Source organism: Lathamus discolor, chromosome 6, assembly GCF_037157495.1.
Source record: "Lathamus discolor isolate bLatDis1 chromosome 6, bLatDis1.hap1, whole genome shotgun sequence".
In the NCBI taxonomy this organism is placed as follows: Eukaryota; Metazoa; Chordata; class Aves; order Psittaciformes; family Psittacidae; genus Lathamus; species Lathamus discolor.
The window spans coordinates 73,067,273-73,092,748 of record NC_088889.1 but is presented as its reverse complement, the minus strand read 5'-3'; the positions used below and the strand labels follow the sequence as shown (position 1 = coordinate 73,092,748).

At 42.6% G+C, this 25,476-nt stretch overlaps 1 protein-coding gene across 4 annotated transcripts in view; it reads left to right on the top strand.

Moving 5' to 3' along the window:
• The window catches only part of CRAMP1 (cramped chromatin regulator homolog 1), a 50,130-nt gene extending 25,845 nt beyond the window's left edge, over positions 1–24,285 (top strand). For all 4 annotated transcript variants that reach the window (XM_065683546.1, XM_065683547.1, XM_065683545.1 and 1 more), the window contains exons 8-21: positions 40–163; positions 1,218–1,299; positions 1,771–3,036; positions 5,797–5,974; positions 10,049–10,230; positions 10,855–10,929; positions 12,268–12,349; positions 13,054–13,158; positions 14,110–14,285; positions 14,877–14,957; positions 16,457–16,691; positions 16,970–17,134; positions 17,753–17,898; positions 19,763–24,285. In XM_065683546.1, coding sequence (XP_065539618.1) covers positions 40–163; positions 1,218–1,299; positions 1,771–3,036; positions 5,797–5,974; positions 10,049–10,230; positions 10,855–10,929; positions 12,268–12,349; positions 13,054–13,158; positions 14,110–14,285; positions 14,877–14,957; positions 16,457–16,691; positions 16,970–17,134; positions 17,753–17,898; positions 19,763–19,918 — 3,053 coding nt within the window. In that variant the 3' untranslated portion in view covers positions 19,919–24,285. The remainder of the gene's footprint in view (positions 1–39; positions 164–1,217; positions 1,300–1,770; positions 3,037–5,796; positions 5,975–10,048; positions 10,231–10,854; positions 10,930–12,267; positions 12,350–13,053; positions 13,159–14,109; positions 14,286–14,876; positions 14,958–16,456; positions 16,692–16,969; positions 17,135–17,752; positions 17,899–19,762) is intronic.
• The last annotated feature ends 1,191 nt before the right edge of the window (positions 24,286–25,476 follow it).

The window sequence follows — 25,476 nt, the reverse complement described above, 5'->3', positions numbered from 1 at the left end:
TCACTTAGACCCATGCTCTTTGTACTTCATCTCCCTCAGGTGTTAGTGATGAAGAGGACCAGAAGCCAGTACGTTTGCCTCTCAAGGTCCCTGTGGAGTTGCAGCCACGAAATAATCATGCGTGGGCACGAGTACAGAGTCTTGCCCAGAATCCACGGCTTAGGTAATGAGGAACTGATGGTGGTGCTCAGAATAGGGAAGCATTCTAGCTGCTTCCTCTCTCTTCAGGGTTCTCTTTGTCAACAGGGCAGTTCAACTTTGAGAATGCAGTTTGCCTAAATGTAGTTGTCCTGAAGGCTTTGTGCAACCAGAACACACAATTGTTACAAACAGACTTGCAAATCATATTGCCATTGTTCTTTATATCTTCTGAGTAATGAGAGTTGGAGATAGATTTCCTTTGTGCTACTTACACTCAGTTGCCAGAGCAGAGTGCAAGTGAACTGGAGAAAAGCAGCGCTGATTCTGCTAAAATTTGCATTGAATGTACCATGAGACAAAGACACAGGAAAGGAAAACGATAGAGGTGCCTACACCAAGACTCAGTGGTTCAGTTGAGACTAGCAGAAAGGAAAGTATTTGTAGTATAATCTCTACCCTGCAAAATATAGTTGATGCTGTTGTTTGTCATCAATGACTGCTCATCTTGTACTTACATCTTGTCCAAAACTCAGAGCAGAAAACACGAGGCCTCTGTGGTGTTGATTGAGGACTTCAGTGTAAAGAGCAAAGATCACACAGAGAGGAGGATGAAAGTTGTTAGCATTAGGTTTATTTTGTAAATTGTTGTGAGAGCCAATATTAAATGTTTGGGGTGTTTTGGTGCCCCTTTTTCTCTTTTTTTCTGTACTCCATGTGGTAGCTTTGTGCCTTGCTTACACCTCTGCAATTCAACGAAATCTCACCATCTTTTCCTGTCTTCTTCCATCTGGAGAAACTAGTATCTTGAATCATGGCAATCAGATTTATCTGATAGGCTTTTAGATCTTTCTCAGTTGTGAGTTACGCAGATTTTAAAGTTGTGGCATAAAATGTGGTGTTGTTTTCTTTTTTTTGTTGGATTTTTTTGTGGAGTTTGGAAGCGGTGAGTGTGTTCTCTGGGCTTGTATTCCAGAATGTCAGTTTCTTTCCTGAATTCCCATTCTAGCTTCCAGGCTCTGGTTTGAACTTCAGCTGACATTTCTTCTGTTCCCTTGCTTTGTTAATCTTGCATGCAGGATGATTGTGGAGTTACATCGGAAGGTGTCCAGCCTTATTGAGTTCCTGAAGCAGAAGTGGGCTCTCCATGAAGTGCGTATTGTATCCTTTCTCTGTTTTTTAATTTATGAGGCTGGAAGAAGTACCAGTGTAGCACTTCGAACTTAGAACGGTATCAAATGTGTCAGATGGAGGTTACTGCACAGGAGGGGAGTCTGGTTTGCTGTGCAGTGACACTGGGCTTTTCTGCTTGGTTCTGTTTGGGCTTGATAGTGGGATAAGATTTTATTTATTTATTTTTTTTTTTAATTACAATGGTGTGTGAAGTAATTTTGTCTGTAACAGAGATTTAGTTTGTGTCTGTATCAAGTCTTCATTGTAGTCTTTATCACAACAAAAGGACTTAATTTTTGATCAGAGAATCTTGATAGCTATGCTGAATAGAGAACATGTCACTGAGCAGCTACTATTTTTATTTTTTTTTTCCCACTTTTTTAACTTGCAAAATAGGTGCCCAGGTGCTTGTTTGGAGAGGGCAGGTGATTGTTCTATTCTTTGACACATCTCTTTTAGCGTAAAACACTAGAAGAACGGCAGCTTCAAGACTCCAGAGACTCAGAAACAAGGGGCAGCTTCTCAGAAGAGAAAGTGATGCTCCATCTCTTTCCAGGAGAGAATTGTACACTCACTCCGCTGCCTGGGGTAGCCAGAGTGGTCCACTCCAAGGCTTTCTGCACAGTGCATTGGCAGGAAACTGGCAAATGCAAACAAAACACAAAAGACTCTCATTTACTCCCCCCTGCACAAATCCTAGGCATACAAAGTGGTCAGGGGACAGCGAGGGGACAGCTAAAATACCCACGGGGAACAGAAGGTAAGGGTGTTGGAAGGGCAGAGAGCACTATAGAGTCAAGCAGAACCTCTCAGACTGTAGCTGAACTTTCTGCAAGTACTGAAGATGGTGCTCCAGAGCCTGGCCTGGTGGAAGAAACAACCTCAAATCTTAGCATCACTAATTCCCTCCAAAAAATGCCTTCTGGACTTCAAGATCCAGGAGGGAAGCATGAAAAGCTGAGCTCAGTGGCCTTCTGTGTGGAGGGCAGGGAGGCCCTGGCGAGTGACCAAGGAACTATGCTACCATCATGCAGCACAGCTTGTGCTTGCAGTAAGATTCCTGATGTGGAGGAACTCTCTCTGCTTGATCCATTCCCACGATACATGAAGTCCTGTCAGGACCTGATCATCCCAGAGAAATGTTCTTGCACAGACAGACTGCATGGGAAAGACTCTACTCCAGCAGCTGGTGATACTTCTACTGGGGCTTTTCCAGGCAGGAGGAGCACAGAGATATCTGACTCCTGTTCACAGCTACCGAGAGGTGGTGTGGCTTCACCCAGCAGTGGCCCATCCAGATATGACACTCAAGCTAGCCACAGCCAGGGCCAGCAACTTGATGCTTGTACCAAGGATATAACAGATACAGTCATGGAGGATTCTCAAGAGAAGCTGGGATCCTCTTTTCCACCTCCACCTCAGGGACAATCTAGTACAAAGTCTCTCAAGGATGATCCAAGCCGGCTTTCTCAACAGGTTAGAGAAGAAGGATGGAGTCTAAGAACTTCCGAGAGCCTTACACTGGCTGAAGTCTACCTCATGATGGGCAAACCGAACAAATTGCAGCTGGAATATGATTGGTTGGCTGTCTTGGAGCCAGAAACCCAGGATGCTAGGGAGCAAACATCTGAATCAAGTGCTGCTCCTGCATGTCCAACCTTTCACAAGCAGAGACTCCTGAACTGCCTTTTAAAACTCATCTCTACTGAAGTCAATCCCAAACCAGTAAGTAACACTCATTCATCCACTGGTTGCTAAGCTCTTAATTTACCTGGGGAGCAGTTGCCCAGTCATGTTTTCATGGTAAGTCAGTGATCAGTCTTGTCAAGATCTTTGAAGATTCCTGTTTTTGGAAAAAAGCAAACTAACACAAAGAAACCCAAACCAAAACAAACAAAAAACCCAACCAGACCACAGCCCACTTACTACAGAGTGGACGTTCGCTCAATATGCTGCATTTGCTTTTTACGTGACCTTTAGGTTCTGGTTTCCTCTGAATCTCAGTGGTATTACAATGAACGTTTGGTGTGACTCCTGAAAAGATCAGTCATGGGGTAGGGGCTTTCTATTCTCTCTCAGGTTCATAGAGCCACAGAATAGCCCAGGATGGAAGGAACCTTTGAAGATAATCTGGTCCAAGGTTTTGTGGGAAATGGATCCTAGATGACAAAGGGAGCCTCGATGAGATTAATATCCCACGTGAAAACTGCAGCTCTTAATTTTCACTGTTTATGTAGTTCAAGTTACACTGAGTGTGTAAAAAGAATTTATTTCTTTGGGCTAGCATAGCAACTATAACTATGCCTGCCACAGCAGCTTTTGTAAAAGTTTTGTGACTCTAGGACAGTTGCTTATCAGACCCAGAAAAGTATCTTCTTCCTCAGACAGACAACTGAGAAGGAACTTGTTTTCCTCCTTGTGTGTTGTAACCAGTGTTTAAGGTCTGGAGAAAAGAAGGCTCTGGGGAGACTTGAGAGCAGCTTCCAGTGCCTAAAGGGGCTACAAGAAACCTGGAGAGGGGCTTTGGACAAGGGCCTGTCGGGACAGGACAAGGGGGAATGGCTTTAACCGGACAGAGGGGAGGCTGAGATAGATCTTAGGCAGAAGCCCTTCCCTGTGAGGGTGGTGAGGCCCTGGCACAGGGTGCCCAGAGAAGCTGTGGCTGCCCCATCCCTGGCAGTGTTCAGGACCAGGTTGGACAGGGCTTGGAGCAGCATGGTCTAGTGAAAGTTCAGCATATCTGGCTGAATGCCTGTGATGGAGGTGTGGTGAGTGAAAGATTCCATTTGCATCCTATTCTAGAAGATGATGCAAATATACAACTACTCCCAGGCACACCTAGTTCTTTGATCTTCCTTTGCTGGTTGTTGTGATTTAACCCCAGCTGCTCCCACCCACCCACCCACCTTGTTCCAGGTGTGGTGGGAAGGAGAATCAGGGGAAAAATTAAGGTAAAAAGCTGTGGGTTGAGATAAGAACAGGTTAGTAATTGAAATAAAGTATAATAATGATGGTGATGACAATTCAGAACCATCTTCGCTCAGATACAGACTTGTATAAACTGTAAAGACTTTTCATAGACTTATGGAATGGTTTGGGTTGGAAGGAGCCTTAAAGCTCATTCAGTTCCAACCCCCTGCCATGGGCAGCGACACCTTCCACTAGACCACGTTGCTCCAAGCCCCATCCAACGTGGCCTTGAACACTGCATGGATGGGGCAGCCACAGCTTCTCTGGGCAACCTGTGCCAGGGCTTCACCACGCTCACAGGGAAGGTCTTCCACATAAGATCTTATCTTGGTCTCCCCTCTGTTAGGTTAAAGCCATTCCCCCTTGTCCTGTCATTATGTGCCCTTTGGTCTGACATCTCATAGATCTGTGACAATGTCTCCTCTTTTGGCATCTGCTTTTACTTCTGGCGACATGTGGCAGCCAGGGGTGACATGATTTGACAATCGCAAACCAGAAAGAAGGGCATCTCCTTAGACTGAGCAGGGAGAGGGATTGGAGAGGAGGAAAACCCATCAGTTCTTATTTGCAAGTGTTTTGCTATCCTTTTAGTGCTCTTAGTGTCTTAAAGTATCATTGTGCTACTGAAAAATCCAGGGGCTCTCTCAGCTACGTACCATATTGTGCTTTCCAGTAAGAAAAAGGTAGTGTAACCTTTGATTTGTTAACCACCACGTCATACTCACTGTATGACAGCAGAGGAGGGTTGATTGTCCACATCCCTGCTATTTTCTGAAGCTAATACCTAGCAAAGCCAAAATGGCCAAGTGTGCTAAGGCTCATTCTTTAAATAAACATTACAACAAACTGTAGCAAAAGGTGCTGCAGTCAGGTGTAGGTGGTGATTTTGTACCTGTGATTGCACACAGATTCCTTACAAGGGGAACACTTTCTAGAAAAGCACTTGAACAATTTAATGAAGTAACTGGATAGCCTGGAAAATTAGTAAAGCACCTTGCCATGTGTCTCTTGTTATTGCTGTATTACAGTGTGAATAGGAGAAGGAATGGAAAAAAAATCAAAACTATTGGTCTCTGCTTGACTAGAATTAAGAGCAAAATGTCTTTGTCCAGGTCTCCTTCCGCCCAGAGGAGCCCTCTGGATGGTGATGGTTATGAAAATTGTTTTTGTGCTGTACTAAACCCACCACCTTTTCCATTACTGACAAATCTGTATCATTACCTTCTTTTTTTTCTTTTATCCACATTTTCGAGCACTGCATGAAGTTTGTTGAATGTTATCCCCTTGTAATGTAAATTAATGATACTAAACCAATCTCATTTAACACTGCTAAATGCACAGGAAGGAATTTCAGCTGCCCACCGCACACACCTGGAGGTACTGGTTAGAGTGCTTAAAGATACCGTAGTCTGTCAGATTATGGTTTGGTTTTTTTAGCTTCCTAAGTAGGATGAGTTTAGTGGTGTATTTGTTGCAGCAGCAGATAGTATTCATGTCATGTGTGTGCATTTTCAGATGCCTGAGATGAGTTCCATTGCCACGTCACCTATAAAGCCTGCTCAGGAGGAGCAGTCGCTAACTCCTCCAGGGAAGGTGATTGCCATCAGCACCAGGAGTCCGGGTTGTGCACGAAGTCAATCTGGCCTTCGCAACAACAAGACTTTTTCTCCTGGTGCTGCTTCCAGCTCTTCAGGTGAGTGTTCATGAAAATTCATTTCAAGAGGTCACACCATTAGTACCTCAGTCCCGATGAGTACGCTCAGGTAATGTAACACCAGGGGAATGAGGTACTTCCACTTATGAATTTAACTGTATTAACACTGGTATGTGTTAATTTGCTTTAGAGTTATTGTAAATTCATTAGTACTTTGAGTCTTGGAGAACAATGCATGTCAATACTGCAGTTTACAGTCCAGAAGAACTCTGAGGCATTAGTCTCAGACACTGGCAAAAGACACTGGCATAAGACACTGGCATGTGCTGTAATTTAACCGCAGACACAGCTCAGCCCCTCAAAACCTCTCACTCCCCATAGTTGAATGGGGGAGAGAATCGGCAGAGCAACAGTGAGAAAACTCATGGGGTGGATAAACGCAGTTTAATGAGTAAAGCAAAAGCCACATGCACAAGCAAAGCAAAACAAGGAATTCCTTCACCACTTCCTATCGCAGGAAGCGATCAGTCACCTCCAAGAGAGCATGCTTCCATCATGTGTAATGGTGACTTCTGAAGACAAATGCCATCATTTCCAGTGTCCCTCTCCTTCTTTTCTTCCCCCAGCTTTATGGGCTGAGCATGACACCATATGGTCTGGAATATTCCTTGTGTCAGCTGAGGTTGGCTGTCCTGGCTGTGTCTCCTCCCAAGTCTTTGTGGACCCTTAGCCACTGATGGGGTTAGGAGAAGAACAGCTCTTGGTGCTGTGTAAGCGCTGCTTAGCAGTAACTAAAATGTCCCTGTGTGGTCAAAACCATTTCCACCACAAATCCAAAATGCAGTCCATACTAGCTCCTATGAAGAAAGTTAACTGTTTCCCAGCCAGAACCAGCACAAGCTGACAGATACAGTGTATGGGATCTGAAAGAGTGAAAGTTTACAGAGCAGGAGTATGTAAAGTTTGTTGATAAAATAATTCATGAAACTTTTCTGTGCTCTTCTGCCATTATAAAATACAGAATGATTATGAATTACCTTTTAATAGAAGCTACGTATTCTAGAACTTACAAGCCCCAGCCATGCAGACAAATTTTGGTTCTATTCAGCCCAGTTGCACTGGCCAGCAAATGTTTTATGACTTCAGAAAAGCCCGTGAAGGTGTCAGGTTTACTGGGAACAAGTGGGATTCTTGGCCTGTCCTTTTCACACCCTGCTGTAAGAAGCAGTGGACTATGAGCAGTTTAATGGATACTGCAAACCACTTTGGGCGCTCTGTGGTTTTAATTTTAAAATGGAGTTACAGTAATTTAATCTTTGTCTAAAACTACATTGTGCGTACCTGCAGACAAAGATGTACTTGCTTAAATAGCTAGTAGAAAGCCAGTAATTTAATAGCTCAAACAAGTTGTTGTATTTCAGTGAGATACATAGGCTTGAAGGACACATCTTTTCAAATCAAACTTCCTTAGCTTGTGATATTCTTTTTTATGAGATAGTTCTTAATGCTTCCATAATGCCTTAAAAATCGTTTCTAGAATAGCAAGAAGATCACAGTACTTTATATCTGATACCCTAGGAACAGGCACCTGTTCTATTAGACAGACCTTCACTGATTCAAAAAGAAATCTATTTGTCCATGTTCGTCTTTGATTCTCTTCGCTGAGTTCCAGTTGGCCTTGTGAGGCCTTGTGGTTTGACATGCTGTAATGAAACACGGAGTCAGGAAATGAAAAATACAGCCTATGTATCCCTACTTCTTTGTGCTACTGAAGAGACAAGTTGGCTTCAGCTGAGCTGTTTGGCTGGAACAGAGGAGCAGAAGTGTGTGCAGTGCAACATTCTACCTGGTTCAGCTCCTCAGCAGCTCTGCTTGGGGTGAGGCCACAGGTAGTGGCATTCCAGCATGTCCAACAGATACCCAAGCAGGTTGTTTTGGTAGACAAACTGAATCTCATTTACCACCCTGATAAAGGTGTTCTGGATCTAAACTAGGATTGTTTGTGGTCTGGATTTGTATACAGTAATTATGGTGCTTCTTTGCATCCTCAAATACAGCACTATTAAATTATTGCAGTAATGTGGCTATCAGAAAGGAAGCTGCCCGCTTACTTTTGGTCATGATCCTTCTAGGTGCGTTCCCTCGTAGAATTTGGTCCCGAGTCCATCTAAGTGCTATATACTTCTATATGTACGTCAGGGGTAAAAGGAAGACAAGGGAAAATGTGGGCCTTCTGGAAGGAAAAGGGAGACATGGTCACCTGGGACACGGAGAAGGCTGAGGTACTCAATGACTTTTTTGCCTCCGTCTTCACTGGCAAGAGCTCTAGCCACACCGCCCAAGTCACAGAAGGCAAAGTCAGGGACTGGAGAATGAAGAACCACCTGCTGTAGGAGAAGATCAGATTTGAGATCATATAAGGAACCTGAAGGTGTACAGGTCCTTGGGACCTGATGAGATGAAGCTGCGAGTCCTGGTGGAACTGGCAGATGAAGTTGCCAAGCCATTATCCATCACATTGGAGAAGTTGTGGTAGTCTAAAGTTCCTCTAACTGGAAGAGGGGAAAAATAACCCCCATATTTAAAAAGGGGAAAAAGGGAGGACCCAAGGAACTACAGGCCTCACCTCAGTGCTAGCAAGATCATGGAGTGTGGATCCTCCTGGAAACTATGCTGAGGCACATGGGAAATAAGAAGGTGATTGGTGACAGCCAGCATGGCTTCAATCAGTGCAAATAGTGCCTGACAAATTTGGTTGCCTTTTTGATGGGCCACAGCATTGGTGGTTAAGGGGAGAGTGACTGACATCGTCTACCTGCACGTGTGCAAGGTATACTGTCCTGCACAACATCCTTGTCTGTAAACTAGAGAGGCATGAATATGATGTATGGGGGTGGATCCTCAGTGGATGAGGAATTGGCTGGATGGCTGCACGCAGAGAGTTGGGGTCAACAGCTCAATATCTGCGTGGACATCAATGATGAGGGGTTGGTGTTGGGACTGATCCTGTTCAGCATCTTTCTCAGTGACATGGACAGTAGGATTGAGCACCCTCAGCAAGTTTGCTGATGACACCAATCTGTGTGGTTCAGTCAGTATGCTGGAGGGAGGAGATGGGATCCAGAGGGACCTGAACAGGATGCAGAAGTGAGGCTGTGTGAACCTCATGAAGTTTAACAAGGCCTTTTTATCTTCTTTTTTATGTCTCCAGGTAGCAGTGTGCCTTTTGTGGAGCTGTCAGTGTTTGCCAGTGCTTTTAGCACTTCTAGAGTGGGTGCAGGCTATCTTCTAAGCTTTATTTTCTACTGAGAAGGTCAAATCATAGAATGATTAGATTGGAAGGGACCTTAAAGCTCACCCAGTTCCAACCCCTTGCCACAGGCAGGGGCACCTTCCACTAGCACAGGTTGCTCGAAGGTTTTTTCCAACTTGGATTTTCACCCTAGCAGGATCCCTGCAGAGTGGGCACAGCACTGAGGAGCCCACAGTAAAGAGAAATGTAAATGGAGAAGTTTTACTTGGAGCAGGTGCTGTTATTTCAGTGTGTCTTACATATTCCTAAGACAATCCATCTTTTCAAAGATACTTTGATAAACTGATCCCTGGTGTCTCATTTCTCTGCCACCAGAGTACTTTTATTGTGGTTGCACTTTGGATTGCCATGGGGAAGAGGTAAGAGGTGTGAACTGTAAATGAAGCATAAGCAGGTTGTCGAATGAGTTTGTCTATATTGTCTTCCCTTACAAAAACAATAGTGGGTATATAATGTATTCAGTGGAATGGGCCTTCAAGTATTTTTCTACAAGCTGAACAGATAAACTGGTTAGCAGAGTCTGTGTGGGGCTTAAATTCTAGTTTCTTTAGTAGTGTAAAATCACATTTGGTCGCTTTCTTCTGAAGATTTCAAAGCAAGTGAACTGCCTTGTGAAGCAGTTAAATACTGTGAATTTGCAGGTGGGAAAAATGAAGTATTGAGAGTTGCATGGTTTGGGACCATGCACGTGGTGACAGATACAGAATCCATAAGTCTCTGCTCTCTCTGAGCCTTCAATTACTAAATATTTACTTTGGTTTTGGTTTTGCTTCATTTAAATTGCTGTTCAACACTTGTAGGTTTGAGAAACCTCCCTAGACCTCTCTTGGTGGCTGGTCCTTCAAGTTCTGGAAGCACTGATGCAGACGGTGGACTCTTTGCAGTTCCTACGACTCTGCCACCCAACAGCCGCCATGGGAAACTGTTCCTGCCCAGCAAAGAAGCAGAACTGACCTTCCGGCAGCACTTGGACACAATCAGTGTGAGTGAGGTGACCGCATGAACAAAGCGGTATGGTGTGCCTGAGCCTGCTTCCAGTAGGTATAACAGGATGGTGTTGGTTCATCAGGAGGTATGGGTTTCTTATGAAGCAGTGCTGCTAGTTATGCTCTAGCATAACATTATATTAGCTGAGATTAGCCAGAATTTGACTATCTGACTGTTCCTTGCAGTGACATCGCCTGTTGAGACCCCATCTGAATGCCATCACATGGCTGGTTCACTCTCTAATGAAGTTACTCCAGCAAATAGATGTGCCAGCTTTAGTAAAACTGATATCCTTCTTCCTGTGCAGCTGGTTTTAATACAGCCTCACAGCTGCATTTAATTCCAATTCTAATTTTAGTTTTATATATACAATCTCAGTAACAGTTTCATAGCAAGCTGCAGTAGATAATGGTGAAATGGCTTTTTGGGGAGAAAACTTTATCTCCATAAGAAATAAAACATACATTCCTTGTGGAAAACTTTCCTTCCCTATCAGAAGGAATATTCTGTCTAAAACAAAGCAGAGTATTTTAATAAATAGTTGTGACATTATTAAAAAATAGAGTTTGGGGTCTTTGTGCTTAAAATATTTTCTAATGCATCTCATGTTCTTGTCCAGATGCAGTCGGACTTCTTCTTGCCAAAGCCAAGGAAATTACGGAACAGACACTTGAGGAAGCCATTAGTAGTACAGGTCAGAGCAGTTTGCAAAGTGTGAAATACCTGGTTTGCTTTCTGAAGAGGTATCATTAAGGCTATAATGATTTGCATCTAACTGAAATAAAAAAAACCCGGACCTTCTCTCATACATGCACTGGAAAAGTGAAGCTGAACATATGAAGCAGTTCAGTTAACAGTACATGCCTGTATTGTTAACCAGGTGTGTTATATATTCCCTATGTGAGGAATGTCAACAACAGTAGTAGTCCAGTGCATGGTTTGTTAAAAATAAAAAAATCCCCTTCGTGTGAAGGCAGGTTGTGCTATTTGGGCCTGGTCCTGGTACACAAGCAGTGTGTTCATCTCGAGCTGCCAGCTGGGGCTATCACAACAAGATCTTCCTTGAGATAGCTTTTTGTGCTCACTGGTGGCTGTTCAGCTGGGGTGGATATAAACCTCTGTAGTGAAATAAAGCACAACACTATTTGAAAGAACAATGATCCAGGTTGGATGAAGCCTTGGGTGGGATGGTTCAACGTGAGGTGTCCCTGCCCATGGCAGGGGGGTTGGAACTAGATGATCTTGAGGTCCTTTCCAGCCCTAACTATTCTATGGTTCTGTGATTTCTGCGACAAAAATGGGACTTGCAAGGAGATCTGTGGAAGAAATAGCCTGATGTCATGGAACTTTGTTAGGTAGGTGTTAACCTCCTTTAAGACTGCTCTGATAACCCAGTGAAAAGGCACATGCTGTAGAGAAACCACAGGCAAGTGGAGAGCATACAAGAAATCTAAAACCAAAATAATGGAAACTTGTTTGAGGAAAACAAAGTTACCAAATGTCAGTATGCCCTTTTGTCTCTTCTCTGTGTGAGAGTCGCAGGCCTAGAAATGACATACATACTGGGTTTTTGGTTCTGAGACATTCTGCGCTATGCAATTCCGTTTGCTTTAGGAGTCCCAAGTACACACAGCTGCCTTGTTAATTCACACTTGTGTAATTGTAATGGAAGATCAGTTTGCACACAGGCTGGATCCCATACTTAAGATTACTGCTGTAGTTCTTCAAGGGATTTGAAAATTGCTGCAAGTATAAGCAGAAAGGAACATGGTTCTGTTGAGCATTTCTCTGAGAACTGTCCATGTGGAATATTTCTCTTACAGTAGTTTACAGGGAAAATGCATGACTCCTATCTGTAACTTCTTTCTCAAGATTACACAGACCTTATTGTTGTGTCTGTTACATGATAGTCGTGCCGTGTAAATACTCTTCTTATTCTGGAAGGTATCATGAGCATTTGTGCTTTAGAAGATGAGCTTTACCCTCTGCTCTGTGTTTAAATGCATTCTGGTGTTTTGTTTCTCTCATGCAGAGAACACTGCTGCCCAGGCCATCTGGAAATCCGTCCCAGCATGTATGTTCCTTTTCGATCTTATCCAACTCATCCATTACAGGTGAGTCTCTGCTTATCTTCTCTCAAATTTTATGCTCTCAAGAGCTGGCCTGTAAGTGTTCCTTAAAACTGCATAAAGGAATAACTTCTGAAAAGAGAACAATATCCTTTCAAAACCACAGTCATTTACCAGTTGTTTGAGTCACTTCCTGCAGGATGATGGGATTGTTCTGTTGGATGATTGTAAAGCAAGTCGTGATTATGATGGAAATTTTTTTCTTCCTTTTCCCAGTGTCGAAAGTAGGGAATAGTAAGGAGTTGTTTACAAAGAGGCAAAATTTTGGAATAAATTCATTAGCTAAGTTGTTGGGTTTTTTTTTCTGTAGGGTGTGATGATTTGTCTAGATTTTATAATGGCCTTTTTCTGATACCTGGGGATACCATTTAAATTTCAGACTGTATAACTAATATACTGCCCATTTGTCCTTTCCTGCTTATGTACTCTTGACTACAATGGTAGTATGGGTGATCTCAGCTTAAATCTCAAAATCAACATGAGACTTTAAAGGTTGTCTTCATTGTACATAAGGAGTGTAGCTTGTTAGCTTTCATTACTATTTCAAGTTTGTTTCCTTATCTCCACTACTTGCCTTCCTGGAACTTGCTACTGCTTGGAATTTGTTTGCTTTCATTGAACTGTGTTGTACTCTGCTTTAGAGATGTTCGATTTCATTTGCTTGAGAGGTATTTAATTCTTCACCCTAGGGAGAGGTTCATTTCGGCCAGTCCAGTCCTCACTGACGAAAGCTGCCGTTTCCCGTCCAATTGTGCCCAAAGTTCTTCCAACACAGGCCACCAATCATCTGTCCAGTAAGTCTTTTCTGGACCAGACAAGAGTCAATGGTCTGTTGAGAGCTGTGTGGTGTTCTCTGTAGCCTAGGTAAAATCAGTGCCTTTGGGAATTACAAGAAGAGGGCTGTGGTAATGAGATCTTGCCTCTTGTGGCTTTGTGTGGCTGCAGGAAAGGAGCAGTTGGTGGTGAGGCAGTCTGAACTCTATTCCTCTGCTTTGTCTGATGTGCAGGCAAAGCAGGGGCTCAGAGTTTGTGACCAGAGTTGAGCTCTTTTGTGATGTTTTGTGCTAAGAAAAGGGGTTGTGACATATTTGAAAGAAACTTACAAACTGCTCATCTGCTAATACAGGATTATGAATTCTAGAGGAAAGAAAACCTCTTTGTGTACCCCAAGCAAATGTTGTCTAGCAGCAAAAGAATGGGTCCCCCAGTTAGGATAATTAGTGAGGTGAAAGCAATGACAGCCTCTGTGTTTTACTTAGAGGATTCCCTGTGATGGGAAAACATTCAGGGCCTTTAAGTGGCTTTTTAAAAGATCTGAGTGAGGTTGATCCTTCAACAAGGTAAGTTTTTTACATTGAGTCTAAACAGTTGCTAGAGGCAAGATACCAAAATAAGGCTGTGTTGGGTTTAGAGCCAACTAATAAACTGTAGGAAATTTCTAGAAACTGCATAACCAAATACTTTGCAGACAAAAAAAATTGCAGGAAAGGGCAGAGGTTGACAACTGGGATGTTTCTGTGAACTGGTCTGATGTACCTGGTAATGGTGGTGATGGAATGGGGCAGAAGAATTAACTTGAGCTGAAAGAAATACTACACTTTGAAGAGTTACAACTGGTACTGCTGGTCAGATAATGACCATTTTAGCTTTTTGCATATGTTAAGTTTTTGACTCTGAGTCACAACAAAGTCATTGCTTGAAGAAAAGCCTCGTAATCGGATTTTTGCTTTTTTGTTTCACAAAAGGTGCTATTGACTTGGCAGCTAAAAGTGCTGGTATTATTCCTGGGAGCCCTGTGCCTGTCCTGGATGCAGATGGTTTGTCAGGTGTGTCTCCACTGTCATCAGACGGAGTGACCACAGTGGTAACAAGGCAGGAGTCAGCAGCGCAGCAGAACAGAGGCTCCATTGCCACGGTGGAGGTCAGTCTCAAATGTACTTCTTACAGTAGTTCAGTGTCTTCCATTGTGTAAAACAAACAAACAAACAAAAAAAAAGCCATATTACTAATGACTGTTCAGTGAGCTTTCTCCTGGAGCTTGCTGTTAGACACTTGGATCGTAGCAAAGCCAACCCATGTTGTATAGTGTGTATTTTGGGGTTGAGGGATCAAACCGAACATTGAACAACATTGAACAGATTTCTGTCTGACCCAGTGGCTTTCAGCTGTGAGACTGTTGAAATTGTCCATCCAGAAATGTGGGCTTGAAAAGAAAGAGTAGCATTTCAGTAGACAGTATTTCAGGAGGGAATTTTGGGGAAAACCTGGACTTCCAGGCGTGTACTAGGAATGGAAACTCTTATTTCTCCTTGCCCATTCCTTTCACTGAGACCTAGATACGTGTTAGTCCATTGTAATTTTCTCAGGGAGTTGCTGGGTAGTTTTGAAAGGTACAGTATGTTAAAAGAGCACGCAGAAACAGTGATAGGCATGTGTCTCTCACCTCCCCAGCTATATTTGCAGCATTTTATGTAAATGTTTGTCACTCACATGTTTTCTGTTGTGCTTCCAGGGCTCAGGCCCTGGGTGTCGGGTTCCATTTATCAGCCTGCCTGCACGGCAGGAGCAGGAGGCAGTTCCTGATGGCTTCCAGGTACAGTATGTGTTGAAAGAACAGTTGTATGAAACGGGTAATGTTCTGAAGACACCACTGGTATGGGTAGCTAAAACCCCTGGTTTGGAGGTAATGGTATGTACCATTGGTACTGTTTTGTGGTAATTGAAGTCTTCAGCATCTGAAGAAATTTGAAGAAATTTTGGAAAGCTGCTTAAATTCATAGAATCATAGAACAGTTAGGGTTGGAAAGGACCTCAAGATCATCTAGTTCCACCCCCCCTGCCATGGACAGGGACACCTCACACTAAACCATCCCACACAAGGCTTCATCCAACCTGGCCTTGAACACTGCCAGGGATGGAGCACTCACAACTTCCCTGAGGAGGTGGCTGCTGTTCTCTAAAAAAGCAAAGCAAAGCTGACAGTCCTTGGCCTTTTGAAGATCAAGCAGGTTTTATGTATGTCCTTATACAGTGGTGTTAATTGCCCTGCTATGTTGTACATAGGTATTTTCTACATCACAAAGAAAGTTTTCTGCAGGTGGAAATCCTGCTGCATGTATGTTGCTGAAGGAGGAACATTAAGACTAAAAGTATGATTGTAAGTGTGACCCTTGTCAGAATTTCACTTTTTTTTTATGCTGGATCCCTAAGTTACTTAAAAAGTAACTGTGGCAGCACCTGAGTTGCAGATGTTGTCATCCTATTGCCAATTCCTTCTCTGTTGGGATCCAGGACCTTGTATTAGATACTTAAGCCTCAGAATAAGGGCTTCTCTTTTTTTTCAGTGGAAGCACTCTTTACCCTTCTTGTGCCAAGTACATGTGAAAAAGGCCCAATTAATTTGATTTGAGTATAAAGCAGAGGAAGATTTTAATTACATTTTGATATAGTACAGGTGCTAGGACATGAATCAACATTTATTTGTTGGTAGTGGGGCCTTAGGTTCTGGTTCTTGCTCTCAGGATGGCTTTGTATATACTACATCAGAAGAGAATCAAGCAGTTCTGTGGTGAGGTACTAATAATGAGACTTGTTAAAAAATATCAGTTGAGTTGATCTTTGGGAAGGCTGTAAAGAGGATTGAGTTGGCTGTTCAAAATGCTTATATACTGTTCAAGCAGTTACAGGTTTTTTGCCGATACAACGGCAAACTAGTACTTAATTCTTCAGAACTATCTTGTAGGTTCATCAAAACCATGTTCATATTATTACACATGTTTCTGTTATGTAGGCTATGTTAAATATTCTTTGGAACAATACAGACCGTTGTTTTTTCCAGTTATTTGGCAGAATATGGGATGAAGCATATTTGTTTATGCTTATAGATATTTTTCATTAAAATAATTCAAATTTATTATACAAATAATATATTCCTAAAATTTTAGGATTGTCGGCTGGATTATTAGTCCTCTCCTTCTGCCTTCCTAAAAGTCTGATTATAATTCGATGTTTAGGAGCTAAGCTGTTGCTTTTCAGGTAGATTTCCAAGTCCTTCATAGTTTTATGAACAGTTAACTCTGTTGCTTGTAACAGGGCACATCAGTCCTTTCTCTGTCAGAACTGTCCAAGACTTCCCTCCAGAATGGTCTTTCCACCCTTCCACTTCCCTCATCAGAGGCTTCCAGTACCCGGCTCTCTCCTCCCAATGTTTCTGCTCTTTTGGATATATCTCTGCCTGGACCACCTGAAGATGTACTTTCTCAAGGAGAACCTGCCACTCAAATCAGTGACTCTATCATTGAAATAGCTATCAGCTCTGGTCAATACAGTAAGTCTGAACTCAGCTAAAGTCGTCCTATTAAATAATTCCCATGTCAGCACACACTTTTCCAGGAAGCAGTTGGGGTTGTTTGTTTTTTGGTTTGGTTTGGGTTTTTTTAATATCTGTTAATAGCTTTTGGTTTGTAGCATATATAGCTGGTTTTCTTGTTCTTGTGGAGTTTTGGGGTTGGTTGTTGTTTTTTTCCTTTCTGAACAGAAATTGATGCAGTGTCCTGTAATTTCACCACATTGACTGAATCAGTGATTCCTGATACTGGCTTACAGGTGAAGGTGTTTCGCTCTCTCCTGCAAAGCTGAATGGCAGTGACAGCTCCAAAAGTCTTCCATCCCCATCAAGTAGTCCTCAGCAGAACTGGATTGCGTCCCCCAGCCATGATCCCCAGTGGTACCCCAATGACTCCACAGATTCCTCTCTCAGCAGCTTGTTTTGTAAGTGTCAGTGTGCAGAGAACTGCAACAAAACAGCTCTTCCCTTAAAAAAAAAAAAAGTCATTGCTCATTAGAAGTGGATCCTTTGGAAAACTGTAAACCCTGTAGGATGTTAGTAGAACTCTTCCCTTTTTGCTTTCATTTCAACAGTGTTGCCTTGAATACATTTTTTTCCTCTTTACAAGTCTGTTCCTGAAAGATCCTGTTGCTAGATTGGGGCCCATACCTTGAGACAAGTAACTCCTTGTTATTTGTACTCTTTTTGGAGCCTGACTCATCAGTTAGGTTGAGACATTTTGGTTGTTCTGGCAGAATTAAAATATGCCATTGGCTTTGCTGTTGGAAAAATAGGCTTTGTTCTGTGCTTGGTGAGCATAATCTCAAAGACATGATCACTGGGTTTGTTTGGAGTTTGGTTGGTGTGTTTTTTTAATTAATATTTAATGTGTCTCTGTACTCTTAGCAGCACACTGATGGTGTTCATGCTGGTAACATGCTTTTTGGAGATAGAAGAAATAGATCTCTGTCCTCCCATTTTCTACTTCCTTGTCCTTCTCTTTATCCTGCAAATTGCAAACATTGGGTGCAGTGACTTAATGACATGCCTGTTCCTTATAGCGAGTTTCATCTCCCCTGAGAAGGGACGAAAAATGTTGCCAACCCCTGTTGGGACTGCCAGTGGCACCTCCTTACTGGGACCCAGCCTTCTGGATGGAAACTCACGGGACTCTTTTGTGTCACGGTCTCTAGCAGATGTAGCAGAGGTATGTCATCTAATTACAGGCAGCTGTCTGCTTCCTTTTTTAGTGCAGTGTTATTGTGTATCATTAATCATTCCTTCCTGACAAGGCAAAGATGCTTTGACATCTGCACTTTAGCTTAGTCAAACAGGGTGACAGTCTAACAGAAAGATGTAAAATTACTTGGTGCAGTAGGTCTGGAAGGAAGAAGCAGGAAATGGCCAATACCAGGTTACCTGAGAGTATGGCAGAAGATCCTGTGCTGCTGGGTTATTTTCTCTGATGGTGGAATTATCGTCCTGTTTTGAAATCTTTTGAAGGGGTAGAGTGAAGATCAGCAGTTGCTAAGGCTTTGATACACTTGAGGACAGAACTCCCTTTCAGAGGGACAGACTGGAGGAATAAGCTGCAGAAACATAATGGAATTCAGCAGAGACACATGCAAAAGGAATAACCCCAATAGCAGTATAGGCTGGAAACTGACTGTTTAAGAAACAGCTCTGCTGATAAGTGCATGAACATCTTGATAGACAGCAAGCTGAATATGAGCCAGGACGTTCTGTGGCAGCTAGGAAGACCAACAGTGTTGTCGGCTGTTCTAACAGGAGCATAGACAGAAGAAGTAATGATAATCCTGCTTTACTCAACAGCTGAGAGACCATGTCTCTCAGCTGATACAGGGAAGTCATTGATACAGGGAAGACATTGGTAAGCTGAAGTAAGTTCATTAGAGGGCCACCAAGACAAGTGGGGGCTGAAGCACCTGTCTGATGGGAAAGGCAGCTGATACTGAGCTTGTTCAGCCTGGAGAAGGCTTAAGGGCAGCAGGGACCTGGCTGCCTGTCAGTGCTTGTGTGGAAGTCATCAAGAAGTGTACAGGCCCTTCAGAGTAGTGGTGCAATGTGGGAGGAACAAGCAAAAGCTGAGTTGAGAAAGATTCTGAGTACGTATAAAGAAAAGGAGGTTCTGTAAGCAGAAGCTGCAGCAAGCCCATGCTGTTTTAATGTGCCCTTGGCAGTTTCAGACTGCACACAGCTCCACCTCCTGGCCTAAATACAAAGATTATGCTTACTTGGTGGTGAGACTCTGTCAAGGAGTGTGCTAATTAAATGAATATATGATAATTTATTTGGTATGAAGTGACATCACAGCCCTTGGTCTTACAATCTGCCTTCAGAAGAAAATGGGGTAAGCCACCATTTTAGGCACACCAAAGCAGCTGTTGAGGCAGATGTAGGATTGCATAGGAGTCTTCAGAGGAAACAAGTATCATCTAGAAATGGCTTTAATGATGGGAGCATTCTGAAAGGCCTTTTAGTAAGTGTCTTGCAGAGAATCAGGTTTTATTTACAGATGGTTAGAGGTTATATCTATAAAGTAAGAGAGGTAATATCTATAAAGTGCACCTTAATGCCGGATTAAGGATAGGCAGGTAGGCCCACTGAGACTACAGGTTGGTGGTTTTTCTTAGAGGCTTTCAGTTATTCATGGACAAGAGCTATTCTCGTAACTCAGATAAAGTGAGATGAAGTGTATCTTTCATACGAGGAGAGGCTGGGAATGAAGGTGAGGAAGCCACACTCAGGACAGCAGGCAGCAGGCACAGATTGAAACATGAAATTCCATTTGAAAACAAAAAAACTTTATTAATGTGAGCATGTCAAACATGGGAACAGGTTGCCCAGAGAGGTTTTAGAATCTCCATTCATGGAGATAATTCAGCACCTGAATGGACAAGGTCCAGGGCAACCTGTTCTGGCTGACCCTACGTGAGCAGGATGGTTGGACAAAATGATCTCAAGATGTCCCTTCCAACCTAAAATAGTTCTGTGGTGCTGTGAAATTTCTACTGACATGTAGCTCTTGTTTTCTCTCATGTCTCTTGTAGGTGGTGGATTCCCAGCTGGCTTGCATGATGAATGAGAACAGCATAGATTACATATCTCGTTTTAATGACCTTGCCCAGGAACTCTCAATACCTGAGCCAACTCGCAGGGAAATTCTGTTTGATGGTGGTACCCCAATTGGGGATCTCTCACAGTGAGTGTGTCAGACCAGCAGGCTGGTGTAGACTGTTCACCTAATGCCAGAGCTTGCAGCGCTGGATCATGGCAAGGGCAGGTTGTAGAGAAGCAACTGAGGTTCAGTTGTTCCTGTCTTGTGCGCTTCTTGCAAACAGAAGCATTGTCTTCAGAGGTGTGAAGTATTTTCAAGTCCTAGAATGTGCAATATACTGGGAACAACAAAACATGGCATAGTATTACAAGAAATGGTGTGTCCCCTGCATCAGTGATACAAGATGGCAGCTTTATGGGACAGTCCTGGACTTGTACTTCAGAATGGCCTAAGCAAGAAGCCCAAGCAGGGAATAGCAGTGCCAGAAGCTCCGCTACATGAATTATTTTTTGTGTTGTAATCAGAATACCATGATTTGGGATCCATATTTGAAGCTGTGGAGGATGAACAGTAGGGTTGGGGATGGGAAACATTTTGCATTTTGACATGTCCTCATTGGCACTCTTTTTGTCAGTCAATCAAACTGAAGTTTCTTGCATTCTCTTCAAAGGATCTGTGACTCTACAGTGCTTCTTTTTTATAGAGCAGTCTGTTTCTTTGGCTATGTTTTGTTATTGACCATTCCAGCAGGGCACATAGCTGCTTTCTTGGTTTGTGGGGGAGTTCTGGTTCACCCTTCTCCCAGACTGCATGGATCCTTGGGGAGTTATCTCTATTTTTAAACCCCATCTCATGGCACAGTCGTCATTTTCATCATCCTGACTGCACTCGTGTTTTCCATCTTTGAGATTCTTCATCCTATTGCACAGTTCATCCCATGAGTGGGGGAGTGCTTTCTTGCTTTCCCTGAAGAATGGTTGCTTTTTCAATCAGGAAACACTGCAAAAGAGCCTACTGGAATCACTATGAAAGCTTTGTCACAATTAGTCTTGGCTTTGCTGGAAATCTTTATATATTGCCATCTTTCTTCACAAAAACTGAGGATTTACTTGGGAGAGGAAATAGGAAAGAGTATTATAATATATAGAAACACACGTTTACGTTAAGGTTGGTGAGAACTGTTTGTGTCGTGAAGAGGAGAGGTGTTAGTCCAAGCTTAATTAGTACTTCTTTACTTCCTACTTGTTCTGTGAATTCCAGATGCTCTGTAGTACCTCAGGGCGTCATTTTTCACTATGGTCACTCCCAGGCACTAGTGGATATGGTACTCCCTCTACTGAATCCCTATGCATTCAAGGTTTTAATATTGGAAAGACCCAGATCCTGATACCAGTGGGTTCAAAGGAATGTGAAGTTACTTTCTTGAGAGCTGGTTTTCCATCAGTTCTACCTTGACAACTCAAGAGACTTTTCCTGTTTCCTTTCCTATCAGTCGTGAGATGTAATACTTTTATTGTGCCCCCTTTTTAAGCACTTGTCTGCTTCTCCAGTAAGAGGATGTTCTTCGGCTATTTTAAGTAGCTCTGAACTGATCCAAGGGGCTAGTCATATATAAACCTCAACTTTATATTATTAATAAATAAACAAAAATTCTCCATCTTGTAGGCTATTACCAGGAGTTAATTTTCCCATCTTGCACTGTACTTGGTGTATGTAGCTCTACCTGCCTTTAGCTACTTTTACAAGACATTTGACTGGGCGTTTCTTCTTGTAACCCTGGTCATGATGCACTGATTGTATTTGCTGTTTTCCCAGTCACTTCATCCTGCTTTATGTCGATTATTTTTAACCACTCTATAGTTTACCTCATGCTTTCTGTCACTAAGAGAGAAAATGTAACACGCTTTTTGATGCACCTTTTGTGTGGCCCAGAACAACCTTCCTGATTTCACTCAAAAAGTAGTGACGTTTGGATGACATTCCAGGACGCCATGTGTCAGGTTGCAGCTCTTTGACATAGGAACCATACAGATGTGCAAAACCAGCATTAGAACAACTGGATGTGCCCAGCAGGGAGGCAGACTTGTATTACTAGCAAGAAAACAATCATGACTAGAAGAATGGAGAGTTTCCTGCCTGTGGGCTAACTTCCTGTTCTGACCACGTCATGTGTTACATTAAGTCCTGGTATTATTTCTCTTTCGTTATTCTTTCAGAGCCTTGTTAGAGAATTCTGATGAAATTATCAGGAAATCATGTAAACCTAAAATATAAAAGGTTGAAGGCTGTCAGAAAAATGAATGCTGGGGACAGTGTCATTCTGAGCATTGACCCTTGGTATGGAGGATACCTGTGGGTCTCAAGAGTCACTCCCTCTAAAACTTTTTTTACTTTGAGTTGAGCTGTATTTTGGTGTGGTCTTTCCCAGATAGTTTCCTCTCGGGTTTGACTTCTTGCATGAGTAATGCTGATTATCCTAAATGCTGTACCTCCAGAAATCCTTTGGATTTGCAGGACAAAAGCAGAGGGCTCCTGCTGTGGCTGTGGATTGCAGGACATGCAGGATATGTGATACGTTCTAATCAAGTACTGTATAAAAGAACAAACCTGAACTCTTAAACTTCTGAACATGGAAAGAGCAGCTTGATGCTCTCCGGTGTGTTTAGATGGCTTGACAAACGTTTTATCTTTACCCCTGCTGGTAATGGAGTAGATGTGATGCTGGGTTTGACTCCTTGGTTGCCTAGAACAAGTGCCAGTGTTGCTGCACTGACATGACAGAGCACCAGGATCCATGACTGCTTGACATACAGGGACCTGTCACGCTGCACTTCCTCAGCCCATTCCATTCCCATGGGGGAATAATAGAATAGCAGAAGGAAGTCAGCAGAATGAATGGTGCTATGAGATCAGAAAACTTTAATGTTCTGAATGTTTGCAGGTAGACTTTGACCACCAAGTAATAACAAAGTGGAAATGACAGAGGTCAGTTCAGCACTCATAATTTTGTGGTTAGAAATGTTTGGCATCAGCCTCTTGAAAGTTGTCATTATGAAACAAAATTTGATTTCAGAGCTGTAACACTTCGTAAGCTCCAGTTTAGTCACAGAGCCCTTTCAGGACAAGTCTTACCAGGGGAAAAAAAAATTGAAAATAACATAGATCATTGTGGTGATGTTGAATCAATGCAGAATTTGTTGTCCCTATTACGTGAAAGGTCACTTGAACACACCTCTGAATGCACCAGCTCTAGATTTTAGGTGGATGTGCTTTACAATTGTAATCATCAACAGTTCGTGCCTAAAGCTGCTAAGCGAAAAATTAGTGGGTTGGGGTGTGCACACATGCACACATATATGCATGCTTGTGTGTGTATATTTATTTTTTGTAAAACACAGAACTTTCTCATTTTTACTTACTCAGCTTCCCCAACAGAAGCAGTAAGATCCCTTTGTGTAACAATGCCAGCCTGTCCTGCACACACATTCTGGCCAGTTACACTGACCCACACACAATGGGTTTTGATGTAAATGTGACTTTGTCAACTTAACAGCTCCTTGGGGCACTGTAGGGTGGTTAGAGAAGACAAATGGACACTAACAGCTTCCATTGTCAATTGTTCCAGGCTCTCCCCGTGTGACTGTGTATAATAAGGAAGTTCTGAGTCATTCAGCAAGGTGAATGGAAAATGCAGTGTTTGTTGCCATCGTGGTCTGGGTGACAAGCAGCACTACATCCTAGGGACTAGAGCTGCCCATGTGTGCGATGAGTTTTCTGCTGAGTGTTGCATACTGATTACCCCCACAATTCATTTTATCTTTTATCACTAAAGCTACTAAGCATAGGAATACTAACTGTTTTTAATACAGCCTTGTTAAGCCTTTTTTTGACACCCCTCTCTATTCTGAAATGAAATTAAGTGGATTGGATCAAATCTAACCCATAAAGACATCTCATTTACTGACTCCACAGGTCCCAGAGTGGAAATTGAGTTGTGTTTTGTTTTTAACAACTAGACTTTGGATGCATTTATAAGGAAAGTACTGCACTTTTTTTTTTTTTTTAACCTTTTCAAACCTTTGAATCTCTTAATTCCACAGCAATTTGTAAATGTTGACTAAGTGAAACCTTGGCAAGCACTACAGCAATAAGTTATCATTAATTACTGAAACATGGTAACTGCTTTAGAGCTTATGGTTCTGGCAGCAAAGTTTAATGCTGTTTCTTTTAATAATAGTTAAGCCATATCATCTAAGGTTTCTGGCTTGAGATGTGAATTTGTTTTATAGATTATAAATATACCTATATAGTGTATGTATAAAGCAGAATGCCTGTCCTTACTGATTATTTTTTGTACCATATTGTAAATTATATTATTTATTCTTTACCAATTTTGGAAAAAGGTGGTTTTGTTATTTAATATAATATACAAAAGCTGTTAAACTTCCTCTGTTTAAATTTCCAATTCAACTTGTAAAGCTGTTTTTATTCTTGTGCATAAATACATACTAATACTTGATCTAACTTGCGTCCTGTGTGGTACTTCCTGTTTATGCCCTCTCGGATGTTGGTTTTTTTTCATTTAAACTTTATTTACACATTAATGGCCAGGAAGAGGAGGGTGCTAAAAATTTGTCCATAAGGCTAAGCTTCCTAAGGTGAAAGTGTGGTTTTAAGTGAAATCGGACTTCCATTGACATCTCCCAGAATTATCCTGCTTTTTACCATGGTGAGAGAAGGTTGGGGGGGGGGGGGGGGGGGCATTTTTGGCTTTTTTTTGCCCCCTTTTTTTTTTCCCCATTCCCAGTAGTGTCTGCTGGCTGAGTATCAGAAACGGGTCAAACCAGAGGGCTGCCTGTCCTGTCTTCATCCATGGCCACCAGGAGGAACAAGGGGAAGGAAGAAAAAAAAATTACATAAACTACCAATCAAAAAGGTACAATAAAAATGGTATTGTACATTTTGGGGTTGGTTTTTTGTTTTTATTCTCCTAGCATTTTTTTCCTTCACAGCTTCAGATAAGCAGGCTGTATTCAGGCCATCATCCTGTGTATAACCACTATCAGAAAACCCAGCTGGGACTCAAGGCCCAGGTTTCCTTCCAAGCTGAATCATCGTGTGATCTGTGTCATTAACCAATTCTTTTTTTTTTACACATTCAGGATTTTCATCTCTGCAATATCCAATGGCAGCTTTAGTTCAGTTTTGCCTTGAGGAAGTGCAAGAGCATTTGTAAACTAGATAAGAAATTGAAAAGATTTTTAAAATCTCAACAAAAAACTTTTTAATAACATTCTGCAATACTTCCTTTTCCCTCCAAAGAATGAGGACTCACCTCTACCACCTGGGTGCTGAGAAAACAGCACTGTAGGACCAAGCCTGAGCTCCTGTGCAGCTTCTCCCCTCCACCCTGCTGGGCAGCCTGACCACACCCTTTGGGGAAGGAATTGTTCCTAATTTCCAGTCTAAAGTTCTCCTGGTGCAGTTACCTCTTGTCCTACCCCTTGTGCCCTGGGAGAAGAGGCCAGCCAGCTCCTGGCTCCATCCTCCTTTCAGGTACTTGCAGATGCCAGTAAGATCCCCCCTGAGCCTTCTCTTCTCCAGACTAAACACCCCCCCCCCCCCCCCCCCCAGTTCCCTCAGCAGCTCCTCATCACACTTGTGCTCCAGACCCTTCACCAATTCCATTGCCCTTCTCTGGACCCA